Source organism: Podarcis tiliguerta, assembly GCF_965153285.1.
Source record: "Podarcis tiliguerta genome assembly, chromosome: 6".
NCBI lineage: Eukaryota > Metazoa > Chordata > Lepidosauria > Squamata > Lacertidae > Podarcis > Podarcis tiliguerta.
Genome location: NC_139539.1, coordinates 1929816 through 1951351, shown reverse-complemented (window position 1 = coordinate 1951351; position 21536 = coordinate 1929816). Strand labels below are relative to the sequence as shown.

The 21536-nt window shown below is 47.0% G+C and overlaps 1 protein-coding gene across 2 annotated transcripts in view; it reads left to right on the top strand.

The window, feature by feature from the left end:
- TGM2 (transglutaminase 2) overlaps positions 1-6793 on the top strand; it is a 69974-nt gene extending 63181 nt beyond the window's left edge. For both annotated transcript variants that reach the window (XM_083447408.1, XM_083447409.1), the window contains 3 exons: positions 2412-2572; positions 3457-3593; positions 4828-6793. In XM_083447408.1, the coding sequence (XP_083303534.1) occupies positions 2412-2572; positions 3457-3593; positions 4828-4984 (455 nt within the window). In that variant the 3' untranslated portion in view covers positions 4985-6793. The remainder of the gene's footprint in view (positions 1-2411; positions 2573-3456; positions 3594-4827) is intronic.
- The last annotated feature ends 14743 nt before the right edge of the window (positions 6794-21536 follow it).

Here is a 21536-nt window from a genome sequence, read left to right as displayed (position 1 = left end):
CTTAAAGACCCTTGCCATTAGGCAGACTTTGGAAGAGATTTAAAAACAAAAACCCACAAGATCCCTAAAGGGTCAAGGATGATGGGAGCTGTAGTTCAGCAAAATCTGGAAGGCCAGAGGTTCCCCACACCTGAGAGAGGCTCTCCCTATGCTCTGAAGGAGATATGAGGCTGATGCCCTCAACCCATGTGCGTTGGTTTTTGTGTGTGGTGCTGCATCCAGAATGCTTTCTCCCTCCTGTGGTTATGTGGCTGGTTTCTCCCAGCTGTGGTTCTACCCAGCGGTCAACTGGGTATGTGCAAGAGACGGTCCCTCACGCTGTCTCTCAGCACCGCGCCAGCCCCCGCCACACTCCGGAGCTCTTACCGGGCTCCAGAGACATTTTAGGGGAGCGCTGCTGGTGCCCGCCGAGTCCCACGGTCATAGGCTTCCTCCGCCTACGTTTTCAGGGATTCGCCGCGTCGCCGTAGCGGTCGAACCCTGTCTTTTTCGGAGCTCTCCCCTCCGCTGCTCAGAGGGAAGCCGCCATGACCGATGGCGCTCAACCCGGAAGCAAACTTTCTCTCTCTCTCTCTCTCTCTCTCTCTCTCTCTCTCTCTCTCTCTGCATTCTTTCATTTAGAAGTGTCATGTTTTCTTCCAGAGCTGGGAAAGAAACCAATATGCTTTGATCCAACTTTCTGATGGCACTGTAGCGTTTTACGTGCACCAGAAACCTTTTACAAGTGCACCTTCCACTTGACCCGGCTGCATTAACTGGGCCTTATCTTAAAGACTCTTGCCATTAGGCAGACTTTGGAAGAGATTTAAAAACAAAAACCCACAAGATCCCTAAAGGGGGAAACTCTGCAAGACTTAGAGGCAGAGGCCAAGTGTAAACCCAGAGTCTTGGCCAAATGCATCCTAGGGCAGCTAATTTGCGTCTGGCCCCCTGCTGGACACAGCTGGGTTTGGGGAGCCGCCATGGCTTTGAAGTGCACCCAGATGTCTATTGCATTGAGGGCCAAAGAGAGATCAGGGCAGGTGCATGGCTGTCACTCAACGCAGCAGCAGGAGACCCACATCCATGCCTCTCCCCAAATTACTGGGTGAAATAGGAGACATGCAACAGGAAATGGTTAGAGGGACGCGGGTGGCACTGTGGGTTAAACTACAGAGCCTAGGGCTTGCCGATCAGAAGGTTGGTGGTTCGAATCCTTGTGACGGGGTGCGCTCCCGTTGCTCGGTCCCAGCTCCTGCCATCCTAGCAGTTTGAAAGCACATCAAAGTGCAAGTAGATAAATAGGTGCCACTCCGGCAGGAAGGTAAACGGCGTTTCCGTATGCTGCTCTGGTCTGCCAGAAGCGGCTTAGTCCTGCTGGCCACATGACCCGGAAGCTGTACGCCAGCTCCCTCGGCCAGTAAAGCGAGATGAGCGCCGCAACCCCAGAATCGGCCACGACTGGACCTAATGGTCAGGGGTCCCTTTACCTAACAGGAAATGGTTAAACTCACCATCTTCCTACTAGGTGGGCAGAGCAGGAAGGGCCACAGCTCAGTGGGGGCGCATCTGTTTTGCATGCAGAAGGTTCCTGGTTCAATCCCCAACATCTCCAGACAGGGCTGGGGAGAATGGCTAAGCCATGAAAGCCAGGAGGGCTGCTGCCAGTCAGTGTAGACAATACTAAACTCGGTGGGCCATTGGACTGGCTCAGTAGAGGGCAACTTTCTATATTTGGAGGGGGAACGGGAGAACTCATGAGCGAGAAATCGGGACCTCAAATTTCAGCGTCACCCTGTGCGGTGCTAAAATTCAGCACCCCCGCTACCCTAAAACTGCCCCCGTGACTGCATATGACCTCCAGGGTCAGGGTTCAACATGCTTTGGAGAACATCAGCCCGAGAGGGTGATGGCCCTCGTCTCCCGCTTGTGAGTCTCCCAGAGACATCTGGTGGTCCACAATGAGACAAAGGATGCTGGCTGAGATAGACCAATGGCATAGGGAACCTTCGGACAGCCTGAAGTCACTGGATTTCAGCTCCCAGAAGCCCCAGCAAGCCCAGCCAGTGGTCAAGGATGATGGGAGCTGTAGTTCAGCAAAATCTGGAAGGCCAGAGGTTCCCCACACCTGAGAGAGGCTCTCCCTATGTTCTGAAGGAGATATGAGGCTGATGCCCTCAACCCATGTGCATATGAGTTGGTTTTTGTGTGTGATGCTGCATCCAGAATGCTTTCTCCCTCCTGTGGTTATGGGCCTGGTTTCTCCCAGCTGTGGTTCTACCCAGTGGTCAACTGGGTATGTGCAAGAGCCAGTCCCTCACACTGTCTTTACATGATGTTGTGGAATCTTCTTAAAACTGGAGGAGATCCAAGGAGTCTGGATTCTGTCTTGGGCAAAGCTCATGTTCTTTCTTCTTCCTCCTCCTCTCCAGAGAGGGTCGTCCCCTTGCGCATCCTCTACGAGAAGTATGGTGACTGCCTGACGCAGGACAATATGATCAAGGTGATGGCTCTCCTGAAGGAGCACGAGACCAACGAGATCGTCCTCGAGTCCAGGAACATCTATGTCAAAAACCCAGATATCAAAGTCCGGGTAAGGCAAATTTGCATGGGGATTTCGTGGCTGCTTCTGGGAAGTGGGTGCCCTGGGCATAATCACATTGTAGATGTTATGGACTGAGTTGAATAGGATTCAGAATGCAGCAGTCTGATTGGTCCTAGAACAGTAGGATCCAGAATGCAGCAGTCTGATTGGTCCACAGGAGCCACACAATCCAACTCCAGGTGGAAGTGAATCCGCAACCTGAGTGGCCTACAGGAGAATCCCAGAATTAGCCAATCACGTGGGGCCCATTGTGTAAATAATGTATATAAAGCAGACATTTCGGGGGAACTTCCATTCCTCCTCACCAGTATGAGCTGAATAAAGAGCATGAAATCCGCTCTTGACTCCAAGTCTATTTCAGTAGAGTTGGAAAGGGTCGGAATGGCCATCTAGTCCAAGCCTCTGCAATGCAGGAAAAAAATCCCCTGCAGGTTCTGGGGAGAGACAGACAGACAGACAGACATATGTTGAGTCCAGACCGTGCAGCTTAATGCAGTTCTGCTAGGGACATGTGTGGTTCTTCTGTGTTTGCAAGAGAGAATGACAAAGTATCATATACCGGTAAGCAAGATCTTGTTCTTAGAAGCTATTGTAGAGGAACAGATAAGGAAGTTAGAAGAAAGAAAGATGTCATATATGGACACAGCTTCCTCCACTCATATAGGGTGCAATAAATGCTTGTGCCGTTTTCATAGTTGTTCCTCTGCCCATCAACTCCTTGTTGGCTGAGCTTGTGTTGCCTCGCCTTGCAACGCCTAAGTAAATGTCCTGTTTTGTTGACCCCTGGAATCTGGCTGAACCCAAAGGGTATTGGGCACTGAACCCCAATATTTCCCCATCAGGCTGAGCTTTCTCCTCTTTTCCAAATGCAGATCTTGGGGGAGCCAGTTCAGAAGCGGAGACTGGTAGCCGAGCTGACACTGAAGAACCCCCTTCCGACCCCCCTGAACGGCTGCCTCTTCGCAGTTGAGGGTGCCGGCCTGACAGAAGGGCAGAAGATCGAGGAGCTGTGAGTTTCCCCCAACCACATCTTCTGGTTCTCAATGCCAACACTTCCAAGACCCGAACAAGGGCTGTTGACACCCAATTCAGTTGTGGAAGGGGAAAAGGAGGAAAGGCTTGATTCTGCAAGCAGAGCAGCCTTTGGGTGTTCCAGGAGTTGCAGTGGTGAGAGAGAGGGAGAAGAACTTTTCTCAAACCAACCATGCATAATTTCACAAACGTCTATCGTGTTGCCTCTCCCTGGCCTTTTTTGCTCAGCTAAGAAGCCTGAAAAACGGCAGCCTTCCTTTGTAGGGAACTGGTTCTGATCCCTTGGACCATTGGATCATTACAAAAGGAAGTGAATATAAAACTACCGGCATCATGATGTCATTCTACAAATCTATGATGCAACCACATTTGCGGTACAGTCGTACATTGGATCCCGAATGTTTTGGCTCCCTCCCGCAAACCTGCAAGTGAACGTTCCAATTTGCAATTGTTTGGAACCCAAACGTCCGACAAGACTTCCACAGCTTCCGATTGGCTACAGGAGCTTCCTGCAGCCAATCGGAAGCTGCGCCTTGGTTTCTGAATGTTTTGGAAGTCGAACGGACTTCCGGTACGGATTCCGTTCGACTTCCCAGATACGACTATACTGTGTGAAGTTCTGGTCACCTTGCCTCAAAAAGGATATTGCCACCAGAATTTCTCCTCCCTCTCTCAGAACTCTGGAACGTGTGGACTTTCAAGGGAACTTTTATCAGGAAAGATAAAATTACTTCTTCTTGCAGTGCAAAGTTAAACTATGGAACTCATCCCCACCAGATTAGATAACTTCGTGGAGGAGGAAAGGGTTACTGAGGACTCCTAGCCATGAGAGCTGTTGGATGCCGCCCAGAGTGGCTGGGGAAGCCTAGCCAGATAATAATAATAATAATAATAATAATAATAATAATAATAATAATAATAAATAATTTATGTATAGCCCGCCCTCCCCAGCCGAAGCCAGGCTCAGAGTGGCTAACAGTAAAATAATACAGATGGGCAGGGTATAAATAATAAATTTATTATTGTTATTGTTCTGCCTCCACGGTCAGAGACAGCAATGCTTCTGAATATGGGGTGACGGAAACTCTGGGAAGGGAAAGCGCTCTTGTGTTGATGTTCTGCTGGACTTGCTGGGCCCCGGGCCTGATCCAGCAGACTCTTCTGATGAGCGTAGGTTGACCTCGTGTGACCCCCTTCCCCTCTCTCCGCAGGGACAGCCCCGTCGAGCCGGGTGAGGACGCCAAGGTGAGGGTGGAGTTCGTGCCCCGCCAGTCGGGCCTGAGGAAGCTGGTGGTGGATTTCGAGAGCGACAAGCTGAAGGGGGTGAAGGGCTACCGGAACGTCATCATCGCCCCCCTGCCCAAATGATGTGCCGCCCCACACCGTGCCCGGGAGGGAAGAGGGTTGCTTTGCTGGCCCGGCCTGAAATCCATCGCCTGAGCCGCCTCTTTAGAAAGACGGGTGATTCTGGCACCAACGGGGACCCAAGGGGGCCTTGGAAGCAGCAACCCTGAAACCCCCCCCCCCCCAAAATGTGACAATATTGCAAGGAGCCATCACCCCCCAACTGCTCCTTTACCAAGGAGCCGAAATTTGGTCCTAGCTAGACCCTCCCCTGCAATAAAAAAAGATATATTTTTGTGGCTTTTTCAAAGAATCATAGTTAGAATTGACCTCCAGAGGTCATCTAGTCCAACCCCCTGCGATGCAGGAATCACAGCTGAAGAATCCCAGTTGGAAATCCTCCTGATGTTATTGCGCACACAGCAGAAATGTGTCGCTTCAGGCCACAGGCGGGGCAGGTACTTTTTGAGAGTTCCCCCGTGAAAAACGACGTCACACGCAAAACTCCTCCCCGCAGCGCCTGGCAAGTTTGCAGACTCCCTGGCCTGCTGGTTTTCTGTCTTCAAGGGAATTGGAGCAATAAATAAAGCTCCGTTCTTCCACCTCAGGAGGACTTGAACCCCTTATCCCCCCTCCGTCCGCTGTGTCTGGAAGACAGGAATATCTCCTGCCCAGAAATGGGTGGCCCTTAATGTCCAGCTGTCTGCGGCCCCAACAAAATGTGACATGCCCTTCCCCAAAGTCGTTTATGCTGGGGAGAGGGATGCAAATATTGTAAGCTGCTTGCTGCACCATGCCAAAAATAAAGAAAATAATATATATCAAGATTCCGGCACCAGCAGCCGCCAGAAATGTCCGGCAGCAAGTACAGACTTCGGCTGTGCCAGTCCTGAAAGACCCACCTAATCCGGCATCCTGTTCTCAAATCCTGATCATCAAATGCCTCTATTGAGAAACCCACAAGCGGAATTCGAACACAGAACCCCTCTCCACTCCTGCAGTTTAGTAGCTAGTAGCCATCAATAGTCTCCTCCCCCTCCATGAATTTGCCCCGCCCTCTATTAAAGTTGGTCCCTGCCTACTGTGGGAGGGAGTTCCGCAGTCTAACCGTTCACCAAGGTCCAGGGTTTCACATTGATGGCACAAGTGCTTTGTCTAAAAACTGTGACGAGCGAAGTTTTATTTCGTGTTTGAAACCAGGGAAGATCTGGCTGGGTGGGACAGGAGAAGGACTCAGAAGGAGTCTGCCAGCGACCGTCAGATAAACAGAGACGTCAAAGGCACTCAGTGCTGCCAAGGCAGATGCTGGCCAGAGACACCAGCTTTTCTTGGGCTCAAGAGCACCAGCCTCAAATCCTTTCCCTGGGCCATCTTTAAGTATTTAGCCAGAGAAACAAACTCTCTGTGTTTGTTAAAAGGCATGGCAGGGGGAAAAATGAAAACTGAGAGCCAGGACTGTGGAGAAGGAAGGCAGGCAGAGAAAGCAGCCTTCTTACCCCTTCCAGTGGGGAACAGAAAGACGAGCACAAATTCTTGGTGGCGGCATTTCTTGCTAAGATGCTCCCAGGTCCACACTTTGGAGAAAGATTCATTCATTTATTTTTTTAAAAGCTGACCCAAGAAACAAAGGGCTTAATAATGTGAGCAATGTAACATGTACATAGATATATTTGTGTACCGTGACGCTATGCGTAATCTCAAATGTGCGGAGGAGAAGGTGGTTTGCTGGCTTCGCTTGATCCTTTCTAGCTGACGCTCGCGGCAAGTGCTGTGTTCTCAGAGTGGAACTGAACTATGCAATCACTGAATAAAGAGTTAATTTTTCACCTTCAAGATGTCTCTGGAGCGCTTTCCTCTCCTTCCCTCCACCATAAATGACTTCCTTGCTACTCTACATGGGGCTGGGTGTGTGTGTGTGTTTTCCTAGGGGGGTAACTCAAATAATTTCAGACCCTCATGAGTGTCCCTATTATCCAGCGACAGTCCCGGATTTATAGAAGCCCTCCAAATTTCTGACCTGATCCTGGAATGTCCTGCTTTTCCTTAGGACATCCCTATTTTCATCGGAGACGACGTTGGAAGGTATGGTGTTAATAATGACAACAACAATGACAATTTATTTGTACCCTGCGCATCTGACTGGGTTGCCCCAGCCACTCTGGGTGGATTCCAGCAGATATAAAAACATAATTAAACATGAAACACTGAAAAGCTTCCCTATACAGGTGTATTTTAAAGGTTATGTAGTTATTCCTCTCCTTGGTGACTATTGTGAGGGTGTTTCACAGGGTGGGTGCCACCACCGAGAAGGCCTATGAAATGATGGAGGCTGTGTAATTTTTGCAGCCCCGGTTAACTGGGTCAATACTTACGATTGCACAGCCCGTGGCACTTCAAAGATATCCACTTAGTCATCGTTGCAGCATAAGAAGAGCACGCAGGATCATGCCAATGGCCCATCCCGGTCAGGATCAGAAGCATCACAGCCTGTGATGGTGGCAGCAGAGAAGAGCCATCATGGCTTGTAGCCTTCAATAGGTTTCTTTTCCATAATCCTCTTTTAATCACTGCCTCCCGGGGCAGGGAGTTCCACAGTTTAATTACCATATTTTTTGCTCCATAAGACACACTTTTTTCCTCCTAAAAAGTAAGGGGAAATGTCTGTGCATTTTATGGAGCGAATGCGTGGTCCCTGGAGCCGAATTGCCCACGGGCAAAAAGCAGATCGTGCTTTTTTTTATTAGAAAGAGGGAAGGGGGTGTTGAAACGAAGACGCTTAGCAGCTGATCGGCAAGCGATCGGGAGGGAGCTAAGGGACTCTAGTGATAAGGGAGGCTGCCTGGGAGGGGGGAGGTAAAGACAGCAAACTTGCAAGGAGAGGAGACAGGAAGATTAAAGCAATGAGGAGAGAAATTAGAAGAAAAGGAGGAGCAAAAAACTGCTCCAGCTAAGGAAAAGACACTAAGGCAAACAGGAGGAAAGGGAGTGTTGAAACAAAGCCGTTGAGCATCTGATTGGCAAGCGGTCAGGGAGGGAGATAAGGGACTCTAGAGATAAAGGAGGCTGCCTGGGAGGGGGGAGGTAAAAGCCCATGGATCCTCAGGATTTTTGCATTGGGTCACCCCAAATTCACCATCACATCACATAGCATGTCCATGGCTACAGCCTGCACCAAAAAAACCATGCACCCACTGTTTCGTGGGGTCGCAATGGTGCAAAAACGTGGTTACAAAGCATGGATCCACATGGATCCTCAGGATTTTTGCATTGGGTCACTCCAAACTCACCATCAGATCACGTGTCTGTGGCCACAGCATGAACCACAAAAATCATACATCCACTGTTTCGTTCGGAATATTTTTCTTTCTTGCTTTCCTCCTCTAAAAACTAGGTGCGTCTTATGGTCAGGTGTGTGTCTTATGGAGCAAAAAATACGGTATGGCCCGGGACCCAGCGGCTGAACAGGCCCAAGTGGAGGATCCTCAGGAGTAGCTGGGAGAAAGTTGGGGGGGGGGGAGACCTTTTTGTGTTGCCAAAATGCAGATCTGAGCGCAGTGAAAACGTGTCAGGTCCAGCCTTATCATGACAGCTGTCCGTGGGCAGGGCAAGGAATTCCATCATTCTTGGAAATCCAGAAACCTCCAATTCGGCAGCCTCTTGGAAACCAGCTGCCTCCACGCTGACCTGACCCTGATGGAAATGGGGTGTTATCTCTGCATTCTTGACCCAGGCAGCTCAAGGCCGAGGCAATGAAGGTAAATTCTGCCCATTTTTCCCAGAGCCAGACGCTGGGAGGCCTTCAAAGGGCTGGCCAGGCAGCAAACTCCACAGAAAGTGATGGAAGAAACCATCTCCTTCCTGGGAGGTTTTTAAGCCGAGGTCGGATGGCCATTTGTCATAGAATCATAGAATCATAGAATCATAGAATTGGAAGAGACCACAAGGGCCATCGAGTCCAACCCCCTGCCAAGCAGGAAACACCATCAGAGCACTCCTGACATATGGTTGTCAAGCCTCTGCTTAAAGACCTCCAAAGAAGGAGACTCCACCACACTCCTTGGCAGCAAATTCCACTGTCGAACAGCTCTTACTGTCAGGAAGTTCTTCCTCATGTTTAGGTGGAATCTTCTTTCTTGTAGTTTGGATCCATTGCTCCGTGTCCGCTTCTCTGGAGCAGCAGAAAACAACCTTTCTCCCTCCTCTATGTGGCATCCTTTTATATATTTGAACATGGCTATCATATCACCCCTTAACCTCCTCTTCTCCAGGCTAAACATGCCCAGCTCCCTTAGCCGTTCCTCATAAGCCATCGTTTCCAGGCCTTTGACCATTTTGGTTGCCCTCCTCTGGACACGTTCCAGTTTGTCAGTGTCCTTCTTGAACTGTGGTGCCCAGAACTGGACACAGTACTCCACGTGAGGTCTGACCTCTTGTCATGGATGCTTTAGCTGAGATTCTTGTTATGGATGCTTTAGCTGAGATTCCATCATGGATGCTTTAGCTGAGACTCCAGGTGAGGTCTGACCACTTGTCATGGATGCTTTGCATTGGGGTTCCTTCCAAATCTGATTTTATGATTCAAAGTAAGAAGTTGTTAACAGAGAAATCTGAGGGCTCCCTTGGACAAAAAAGCCAGGAATACCAGAGCAAAACAGCAGCCAGTCGGCTTGGTCTTTGTTGAAGACTGTCACCACAGGACTCCCACCTGCCACCAAGTGGAACAAGATGGAAGCCCCGAACAAAAGAGAACCCAAACTTTTATTAGCTGCTCATCCCCATGTTACACCCCCCCAAACTACATCACTCATACATCACGGTTACATCATGAAAGGGTAGGTCTAGTGGCAGAAATCTGAGCATCCTGGACCCTGACCCATGGTTCCCCTTGCCCTCCATCAAACACCCATGGAGTATAACAAAACAGATATTTATATTTCCCTGTTTCCCAGCCAAGTTAATCACACCCTTTTGCCCTCATCTGGGTTTGTTATTTCTGGAATGGTTACCTGTCTGGGACTCAGGTATCAGGATGCCAGGAATTATCACTCAGTCTCAGTCAGTTTTATTGCACATAGCCAAAGGCTGCCACAATGTACACAGAATTATTTGACAATTAAAAAAATATATACTGAATTGATAAAAAAGACTTAAAACATTTATATTATTAAAACATTATGTACTCTAAACAGAGCTATAAAAGTAACCCAATATACAAATAAAAACATTAAACAATAAAATTCATAAGCTAAAATCATCACATGGTCACTAATGTTAAAATCAATATCAATTAATACAGTGTGCAATTTATACTCAGAGTTTGGTGACAAAGATAGAGCATAGCCTGAGGTAGATAGATAGGATCAAATGAATTCATCTCCTTTACAGTTAATGGCTACCTTGGCTATATAATTTGCTCTAATTTTCCTAGCAGCAGTTGCAAAAAGTGCTACATGCCAGGTCACATACTTATCTGTGTCTGCAAGGAGATATAACATCATGTAAGAATAATAATAATAATAATAATAATAATAATAATAATAATAATAATAATAATATCTTTATTGTCATTGCCCCCTTCGGGGACAATGAAATTACTTGTCAAAGGGGTTCTGGCCAGGGGACCCTGTCATTATAGCTACTAAAAATCTTTTTCTTGCATCATTATATAAGGGACAGCGCAAGATATAATGCATAAGGTCCTCTACTTCAGAACATCCCCTAATGCAAACACGTTCGTTTTTTGGTATGCCTCTGTGTCTCCCATCTCTATAAGCAGAGCTTATTGTATTTAGTCGTAGCTCTGTAAAAGCTTTTCGAAGTTGTGCAAAAGTCAATTCATTAAAATAAGATATGTGTTCATTGACCTCTCTAAGTTTAAAATACAATGGGGCGCATGTAGATGTGCACATAGAGTTTAGATCGTTTTTAGTTGCCACTGCCCTTATGGTTCGTTTAAAGATATTTTTCTGGGAATATAAGGGAAGTTCTTTAATCTCAGTCACTGAGAGGTCATATTTGCCCATCAGTTGGGCAGCGTGATGTGCCCAGTTTTTAAGGGGTAATCCATTTGAGAGCTCAATCGGGCATTTTTTTGGTAGCCTAGTGTTGTCCATCTGTTGAACTCTAAACCAGTAACAGAGAATTCTTTTATCTATTTGGCTCTCTATGCTCAAGATGCGAGTTTCCAACCTGACCATGGCAGATTGCACGTCTTTGGGTAAACCTAAAAGAACTCTTAAAAAAATAATTCTGTGGGGGTTCCAGACCGGAGACCTTTGAGGTACCCCAAACCTCTGCACCATATAGAATCTGGGCCATTGTTTTTGCTTTATACACAGATAGAGCTGGGTTGACCAGATTTCCACCTTTACAGGCAGCGAATTTCAGAATAGCTTTTGCTGATTTAAAGGCTTGCAATTTAATATTGGATAGCTGTGTATTCCAAGATGCCGTTTCTGAATAAATCAATCCCAGATATTTAAACGTATTTACTTGGTTTATGATGTGTTCATCCAGGTGCCAAACATGCTTTTTAGAACGCTTCCCAAATACAATGACCTGCGTCGTATCATACTTTATAGATAGCAGGCAGAGGGGCATCTGAGTAGCTGAGCTCACATGTCTATATGAATTTCTGAAGTTTTCCCAGTGAGCCAGTACACAGATGCATTTATCAGTGAATTCTTACATTTGGTATTGTGTAGCAAAGGCCCTTTGAATAGATAGGAAGAAACTGTGATGAAGTGTTTTGTGGGGACAAATCACAAAAGTCACAAAAGTGATTGTGCTGGTTTTGGTAGTGGGCTGCATGTACAAGATATCTGCTGGAGGGGCAACCCCCCCCCCCAACCTATACATAAATTCCTGCAACAAAATGAAGGTGAGCGGCTCCAGTTGAGCACTGAGCCAAAGATTCCTGCAGGGGGTTGGACTAAATGACCCTCGTGGTCCCTTCCAGCTCTACAATTCCATGGTTCTAGGGCAGTGCGGTGCAGTGGTTAGGGTGGCAGACTGCTAGGACCTGGGAGTGGCTAGGATTCAAATCCTCACTAGGCCATGAAGATCACTGGGCATGACCTTGGGCCACAACCTCGCAGGGTTGCCATCGCAGGGACAGAAAGGGGAAGAGGAGAACAATGCATGAGCTCCCTGGAGGGGTATATCTGAAAGCAATAAATAAAGAAATAACTGGGGATTCTTCGGCTCCGATTCCGGCATTGCGGGGGGCTGGACTAGAGGGCCTTTGGGGTTCCCTCCCAAAACTAACTGTGTGGGTAATGCTAATGGCAGATACACACAGAATTTATTGTACCTATTTTGTGGGCAAAACACCTCCTGTCTTGCTCTTCTTTTGAATACAAGTTGCATGGGGTTGCCCTGGGCGAGAGAAAGCTGCTAAGATTTCCTAGCCCCACTCGAGCCTGCCTGAAGGGGGCTCTGGCTTCCCCCTTGGAGCAGTGGGGCTGGCGGAGCAGAAGGCAGGGAGACCAACAGCAGGAGAGCCAGAGCCAGCAAGAAGCAGAGTCCACAGCCGGCAGTTGCATCCTCGCCTCTAGAAGCATAAGGACAGGAGGAGAGCTGAATCAGGCCAGCCAGTCCAGCCTCCTGTTCCCACAGGGGCCAAAGGGAAACCCCTGAGCAGGACCTGAGCAGAAGAGCATCTCCCCCCTTCCTTTTATCTGTCCTGCTTCAATGTGTGATAGGAATTTTGAGGTCTTAGATCTATGTTAAACATTCATAAGTGTACCAGCCAAGCACGTACATAGATCAGCACAGGAAGACCGACCTGAAACCATTTTGATTCCCAAACTGAGCAAATGTTTTCTCTGCAAGGTCAAGGAAAATGGAAAAGCTTCCCCATTGTCTTTTCCTTCACAAATCCTGTCTTAAGGGTATGTCTGTGTGTTTGAATAGGGTGAGCCTGTGACCTGGCTCAGGAACTGAGTATTTATCATTACGAAAGACTGGCCAGGCTCCCCAGGTTATCCAATCAAGTGAGCATTACCAGGTAACCTGTCAGATGAGATAAACAACGCACTCAGATTTCTGCTGTGATGTAGGTATGATGTTTGTGGGGGGTGGTCTTGGGTTACACCCCTTCTGTGATGTAGGTATGATGTATGGAGGGGTGATCTTGCGCTCCAGGGCAGGGAATTTAAAATGTCTATCTAAGGCCTTGCGTGCCATTGTTCAGGGTTCCTCCTCCCTCCTGCGTGTGGTGAGTGAGGACCCTGTTGCAACAGATCAATAAAAGATCAGGCTTACTAGCTGCTTTGCTTCTCAATATTCTCAGGTTGGCCTCTGTTATTTTCTCCTACCAATAGGGAATCCACGTAAGGACTCTGTATGGGCTCTTGGATACCCCATAAGGGGGAAAGGGGCAGATTTTGTTCACAACAAATGGATACCCAGAAATTCTAGCTTTGAGAGAGAGGGACAAAGACTCTTCTCTACCCTCTTATTTGCAGAGGCTTCTCTCTTCCACCTGAGAGCTGTTTTCTTTCAGAAACCAGCTCTGGGGACAAGCGGAAGCCACTCATCCAGCCAGGATCAAGCCCCTCGCACAATGGCGGGGACCAAAAACCCCCAAACCTTCTTCTTCCTGACCGGCTTGCAATGTTCAGAGGGAAAATTGTGGGTGTCGGGCTAGGACTGCAAACCACTGGCAGAGAGACAGGATTGGATGGGAAATGGAATCAGACCGGGTTGGAGAAGCCGCAGGTGTCAGAGATAAGATCTAGACTTGAGGCCGCAGCATTTAATCCTGGGGGGAGGGGGGGGGGACGGGATGCGGTCAGAGCTAAATTGACGTACCAGTGTGGTTTGGGCCAGTTTTGCCAGGAAATCCCCTGCAGCCATTGACCTGAGGTTCAAGGGGCTGTTTAGACAACGCATTCCTTCCTGAATGGAAGAAATGAAATTGTGGATATCCAACGAAACTGGCTGTGGAAAGATTCATAGCAGATAAAAGAGGAGGCTCTCTGGGGCCACGAGGCTTGCTGACTTTTTTTTTTGGGGGGGGGGACGACCCTGGGAGTCTCTTCCAACCCTACAATTCTATGATTTTAAGCTGGCCACTTTTGGGGGGTGAAGTTTTTTTTAAAAAAAATAATTTCACTTTATAATGCATATAAAATAGAGAGAACGATTATAAAAACAGATGACAAGAGATGAAAAACAAGGCTATAAAATAGGCGTGTAGAATGAGTAACAGTTTCACAGGGGTCCAAGTAAATACTATCAGTATCATCAGATTATTAATTCCAGATTTTTCACGCTGGTGATGAGGGTTGCCTTGAAAAGGACGGTTGAAAATGCCAAATCACATAAAAAATTATCTGGAGCTTCTAATCTTTGTCGACATCTCAATTATTGTTTGATTTTCTCCATTGTAGCTCTATTCCAGAGTGTCCAATCTAAGGTTTTGGGCTGTTGAGCTGCAGCTACAATTTGAGTTGCCAATTTCATGGATAAAAGCAATCCTTTTAACCACAGACCTGCATTGGCATCCTCAGAAATACTCAGCGTTGATTTAGGACTACAGTCAATCATTCCTTTAGTAGCGTTTGTCGTTTCTGTCGGAATTAAATTCCAAAAAATCTGGCACCGCTTTGCCTTCCCATCATGAAGGATAATGTGCCCCAAGCTGGGCGTTATGAAATGGGAAGCTGTTGGAGAGACCCCGCGTTTTGCTTCCATCCCGGCTGAATCTCCTGCGTGGCATTAATTGGAGAGGAGAAGAAGGAGAGACCTAGCAGCCTCCTCCATCTCCCTCCTCTGCTGCTGCTGCTGCCTCTCCCCAGTCCTTTTCATCTGCTCCCAGTTCAGAGCAATTACCTCTCTGCTGGGTGCAGATTCCTCCTTGATCTTCTTGGCTCTCATCTCTCCCCTCGGATTGAGGCACTAATGAAGCCTCAATCCTGCAGCATCTACCATACACGACTCTTCCAGTTGCTGCTATAACTGACAATTGCACCCGCTTCCCACGGAGAGAAGCAATTTAATTTTTCTGCCACTATCTCAAAAGGACATCTTGCTCCTGTGCGCCAGGCTGGAGTGGATGCATCCTGCACAGGTCCGTTTGGAAATGGGCTTTCCCCGCATTTTGTGAATCAAGGACCAGGGGAGAGAGGGCTATTGGGCTCGGATCCTGCTTGTGGGTTTCCCATAATGGGGCTCTGGTTGGCCACCGTGAGAACAGGATTCTGGTCTACATGGGCCACTGGCTTAATCCTGCAAGCCTCTTCTTCTGTTCCAATGAATGCCTGAAATAAGTTTCATAAGACTACTATATTTATAGGTTTTTTTAAAAAGGTAAAGACACAAGCTTTTGAGGACTTAAAAAGAAAAGGAAAAAACTCTAAGCAAAACTCTCAGCATCCTGCAAGCATTTTTTGTGCATGCCAAGTTTCTGTCCATTGCTTTGGGCTATTAGATTATGCTGTATAAAAATCCCCCAAAAGAAATAAAAGAAGATCAGAGATTTCCCGCACAGCATCTGGTCTCCCTCCCTGCATTGTGTTCTTGACCACAACCATTCCCTGGCCTAGAGAATGTCAGCAGCTCCTCCAAAACAACATCTGGCTTGCCTCTCCAAAAACTGGGGGGTTGGTGGGGCTGAAGAGGGGAGAAAGCCTTTCATTTGTTTTCCAGGATGTATCCGTGGTCACAGAATCGTACAGTTGGAAGGGACCCCTGGGGGTTATCCAGTCCAACCCCCCTGCAATGCAGGAATCGCAGCTAAACAATCCCTGACAGGTGGCCATCTAGTTTCTGCTTAAAAACCCCTGGCGATAGAGAGGCCAGCACCCTCCTCCCAGTTCACTTTCTGCTTGATCTTCTTGACAAAGGGATAAATCGCAAAGCTGCCATCAGCAGGGAGAAGATACAGCATTTCAGCAGGCCAGTCCCGGAGCCCTTTGGCTGTGGGGTTGCTGCTTCAGAGTGATTTGCAGTGGCGGCTGGTGACCATTGAGGCTGGTAAGAAGCCAGGCAGGGAGCCCAGCACTTTTGTTGTTTAGTCGTTTAGTCGAGTCCACCTCTTCGTGACCCCCTGGACCAGAGCACGCCAGGCACTCCTGTCTTCCACTGCCTCCCGCAGTTTGGTCAAACTCATGCTGGTAGCTTCCAGAACACTGTCCCACCATCTCCTCCTCTGTCGTCCCTTTTTCCTTGTGTCCTCCATCTTTCCCAACATCAGGGTCTTTTCCAGGGGGTCTTTTCTTCTCATGAGGTGGCCAAAGTCTTGGAGCCTCAGCTTCAGGATCTGTCCTTCCAGTAAGCACTCAGGGCTGATTTCCTTCAGAATGGAGAGGTTGGATCTTCTTGCAGTCCATGGGACTCTCAAGAGTTTCCTCCAGCACCATAATTCAAAAGCGTCAATTCTTCGGCGATCAGCCTTCTTTATGGTCCAGCTCTCACTTCCATACATCACTACTGGGAAAACCATAGCTTTAACTATACAGACGTTTGTCGGCAAGGTGATGTCTCTGCTTTTTAAGATGCTGTCTAGGTTTGTCATTGCTAGCCCAGCACTAGGTAAAGGGACCCCTGACCATTAGGTCCAGTCATGGCCGACTCTGGGGTTGCGGCGCTCATCTCGTTTACTGGCCGAGGGAGCCGGCGTACAGCTTCCGGGTCATGTGGCCAGCATGACTAAGCCGCTTCTGGCAAACCAGAGCAGTGCATGGAAATGCCATTTACCTTCCCGCTGGAGTGGTACCTATTTATCTACTTGCACTTTGACGTGCATTCATTTTTATTTTTTTTTGCAAGTAAATTTTTATTAATATTGCTCATTTATACATAAGAACAAATACAAAATTTATACCATAACTCGCGCGTATCACAACAAGTCAAAAATACAACACAAAATTCTTTTAGGCTCCGCCGAGCCGTAGACTTCCTTCCACACTTTTGGTAAGTATCAGATAAATTTGTATTCACGTATTTTATCGTTTCAATCTGTATCATTTACTGTTAGATTTAATTCAGCCCCGCCAGTGTCGTCTGAAAATTAGTTCCAAGATAAGTCAAATATTTATTCCAATTGTCATGAAATTTCTGTTCGTCTTGGTCCCTTAATCTTCCTGTTATTCTAGCGAGCTCGGTATAATTTATCAACTTAACTTGCCAATCACTTATACTGGGTATAACTTCTGTTTTCCAGTTTTGCGCTAGCAAAATTCTTGCGGCTGTAGTGGCATATAAGAATAGTATCTTATCTTCTTTTTTAATTTCTTTACCCATCATTCCTAACAGAAAGGCTTCAGGCTTTTTGGGAAAGGTATATTTGAGAATTTTTTTAAGTTCATTGTAAATCATTTCCCAAAAGCCCTTCACCTTACTGCATGCCCACCACATGTGGTAGAGGTCTCCCTCTGCCTCTCCACATTTCCAACATTTCTTATTTTTCAGCCTATAGATTTTGGCTAACTTCACTGGTGTATGGTACTATCTATATATCATTTTCCATAGATTTTCCTTTAGTACCGTACACGCCGTAAACTTCATATTGATGTTCCACAATTCCAGCCACTTCTCAAACTCAATATTATACCCAATATCCACTGCCCATTTAGTCATAGCCTCCTTTACCTCCTCGTCTTTTGTATACCACTCCAGTAAAATATCATATATCTTTGCCAATATTTTATTTTTACCTTCTATGATTTCTATACTAAATTTAGATTTTTTATCTTCAAACCCTAGGTTTTTTTTATCTTCTTTCAACAAATCATTTACCTGGTGGTATTGTATCCACCCAGTAAATGAATTTTTAACCTCTTCATATGGTCTGAGTTTGATGCCTTGATCAGTTTTCCGTATAAGTTCTTCATAGGTGGCATTCTTCCCTTCCATATTTGTTTTTTTAACCGTTAGGACCTCTATTGGCGAGATCTACCAGGGTGTCTTCCTTTCCAGCAAGTTTTTGTTTCTCTCCCATGCTTGAAATATAGGTCCTCTGAAAACATGGTTCAGGAAGCTTCTATGTGCCTTCACCTTTCCGTACCATAAGTACGCGTGCCACCCAAACCTATTGTCGAAGCCCTCCAAGTCCAAGATGTCTCTATTTTCCAATCTTATCCAGTCTTTAAGCCACAGTAGGCACGCCGCTTCATAGTATATGCTTAAATCCGGTAGGGAGAAGCCCCCCCCCTCTTTTTTTGTCTACCAATATTTTCATTTTTATTCACGGTCTTTTTCCCTGCCAGATGTATCTCGCTAAGGCTCTTTGCCACTCTTTACACTGTTTTAACCCTTTAAGTATAGGTATAGTTTGAAACACAAAAAGCATTCTGGGTAGTATGTTCATTTTTACAACCGCTATCCTCCCCAGGAAGGATAGTTTCATTCTCTCCCAAATTTCTAAATCTTTCTTAATGCCCCTCCAGGTGACCTCATAGTTGTCCTTATAAAGGTTAATATTCTTGGTTGTGATCCACACTCCAAGATATTTCACCTTCTTTACTATCTTAATTCCTGTCCTTTGTTCTAAGTCTATATTGTCTTCTTTACTTAAATTTTTGGTCAACATTTTAGTCTTATTCATATTCACTTTAAATCCAGCCACAGCACCAAATTCTTCCAATTTTTTTAGAGCCTTTTCCACATTATCTTTTGGATCTTCCAATGTTAGTACAATGTCATCCGCGAAGGCTTTAATCTTGTATTCATTAATGCCCACCTTGACTCCTTTAACCTCTGTTGTTTCCCTCAGATTCTTAATAAGTACTTCTAGCACTGTTATAAACAATAAAGGAGACAGGGGGCAACCTTGTCTAGTCCCTTTAGATATATCAAAATATTCCGATGTGGTGTTATTTATTACAAGTTTTGCTTTTTGCTCAGAATAAATAGCTTCAATGCCCTTTCTAAATCTTTCTCCTATTCCCATCTTTTTTAGATTTTCAGTCAGGAAGCGCCAAGAAATATTGTCGAATGCCTTTTCGGCATCAATAAATATCAAGGCCGCCTGCTTGTCTAATCTAGTTTCCAAGTATTCAATAATGTCAATCACATTTCTCACGTTATCCTTCAATTGACGTGCTTTCAAACTGCTAGGTTGGCAGGAGCAGGGACCGAGCAACGGAAGCTCACCCCATCGTGGGGATTCGAACCCCCGACCTTCTGATCAGCAAGTCCTAGGCTCTGTGGTTTAACCCACAGCGCCACCCGTGTCCCTTGCCCAGCTCTAGCAGGCGGCAAAACAAACCCTCTCCAGTCTTGTCCCCAGCCTCCTCTTCCCTGCTGAGATCTACAAGGGCAGAACTGAGGCTCAGGTGGAGGAGGAAGAAGGCTGTGCCATCTCATCTCCTGGGCTGGTTGAAAGTAAGTAAGGAGGGGGGCAAATGGAGACTGAGCTTTGTGAGGCTGAGCCCCACTTGCCCTCATGGGACCAGCTCTCTTTTCCCAGGAAGGCTCATGGCATGGTGGCTGAAAGGAGAGATTCTGAGCAGAGTTCCTTGCATATTTCAAGCACCAGTTTTACAACCAGCAAGCTGTGCCAGTTTGTGTTGGTGCCTCGTTCAATCAGGCACTGGCAGGGCTCCCATTTGCTGCTTTCTTTCCTCACTTGGGGGGAAATATGAACCTTTGGCTGTGGGGCTAATGCACTGCCCATAAAAGTATTTGGTAGAGAGTGCCAGCCAAGGAGGTTGTGAACTGCCCTGGCCCCAGAAAAAAGCCAGAAAAAGAGCCAAATTCTCTGTGTTGTTGCTTTTTTTTGCTTTGAACAAACTGTCCTGCTCACTATTTACTGGGACTCTGGAGTCGTCTTGCCCACAAACTGGAGGGGCTCCAGGACAGGGCAGGGCTTATGATGATGTCTGAGGAGGGCTGGATTGAAAGGAGGCCAGAATGACCATCATTTTCTGCAGTGCAACAGGGGAAGGGAGAACCAGCTCCCTGTTTTCAGGCATCCTGGAACTGAAGGACACGAGCAGAGCATCTGCTGGATGAGACCAGTGTCCAGCATCCTGTTCTCACAGTGGCCGACCAGAAGCCTGTGGGAAACCAGCAAGCAGGATTTGAACACCTCCCCTCTTGTGGTTTTCAGGAAACTGGAATGCAGAAGCATTGTGCGAACTGCGGAGGCAGGGCAAAGCCATCCTGGCTAGGAGCCATCGAGAGCCCCCCCTCCCAATTTGTCTTTTAAAGTCTTCCAAGTTGGAGGCCATCACTGCCTCCTGCAGCTTTGAGTTCCCTACTTCAACCATGCACTTGAATTTCTGCTTAACCCTCAAGAAAGAAGGGCATTTTTGCTGGCCAGGTTTAATTCAAATCCATCAAACCTCCTTTGGGGAAGGTTCTCTGGCAGGATGGAAGAAAGAACTTGCCCAGGTGAAGACCACCTGGTGGAAACCCTCGCACATATGGTTTTTAATTGTAAACTATATTCTGAACTCCGCCAGCAATTTCTAGATCAACTCTGTATCCCCAAATGGAAACCAGAGTCAGAGGTCATACATTTTCTATTACTGGGGAATGATCAGGAGCTCACCAAGTTAGTGGCTAAATATCTCTATTTGGTTTTTTTCCGTCGAAATACACTGCAGACATCTGATCTCCCTGGAGACCAAGAGATGTGGCGATAGACTGCTCTGCCTCCTTTCTTTTAGGAAAGGTTTTGTGCCACTGGGGAAGTGGTAATTCTGTATTGATTTGTTTTGGATGTTGTATGCGATGCCAATAAAGGTTTTACGATACGATACGATTTTATCTGCCCTTGGGCTCGGATTCTGCTTGTGGGTTTCCCATCATGGGCATTTGGTTGGTCACTGAGAGAAGAGGATGCTGACTAGATGGGCCACTGGCCTGATCCAGCACGCTCTCCTTAGGTTCTTATTGGGAAGAATCTCAGCAGAATACTGGCTGGTCCTCAATCTCCCCCAGCTGTTAATCCCATCTCTCTCTCTCATTAATTCCATCTACAGGCAACTGGCTCACACAAAGGGGAGACATGGAGAGGGAGCAGGGTTGGGATGGAGGCACTGGCACCAGCTGTGCTGAATTTCCCAAGGCGTGAAGACCCCAGAGGAACAGCCACCAGTTGCTTACCTCCACGTCAAGAGCCTTCTTCTCCTCTGCCAGCAGACTGGTTAGCAAATTCCTCCTGGAAACCCCAAAGAAACGGAGGCACAGAAGACAAAGGGCATCATTTACCCGATGCTTAACCCCAACTAAAAACAGAAACACGATTTTGAAAGCTTCAGCTTGGCATTGTGGAAGTTGACAGCTTTATATTTAATGAAGGATTTATTTTTTAAGTTCAGTAGGAAAGGACAGTTTCCGTGGTGGGATTGCCACGCAGGGCTGGGGAAGGATCCCTGCAGGAAATCGTGGAGAGCCACTGCCAGACAGAGTAGACCATACTGACTGGTAGCCCAACTCAGTTCAAGGTAGCTTCCTTAAAACAATACACCTGGTTGAAAATAAAACGGGCCAGGCCTGCCTCAACTGAACACTGATCATTTCAGAGAATGTGAGTGAATTAGGACAGAGGGACATGGAAATAGGCCTTATTCCGTGTCATCCTTGCTGGGCTCAACTGACGTCCCCCGCCCCCAATGGAGTA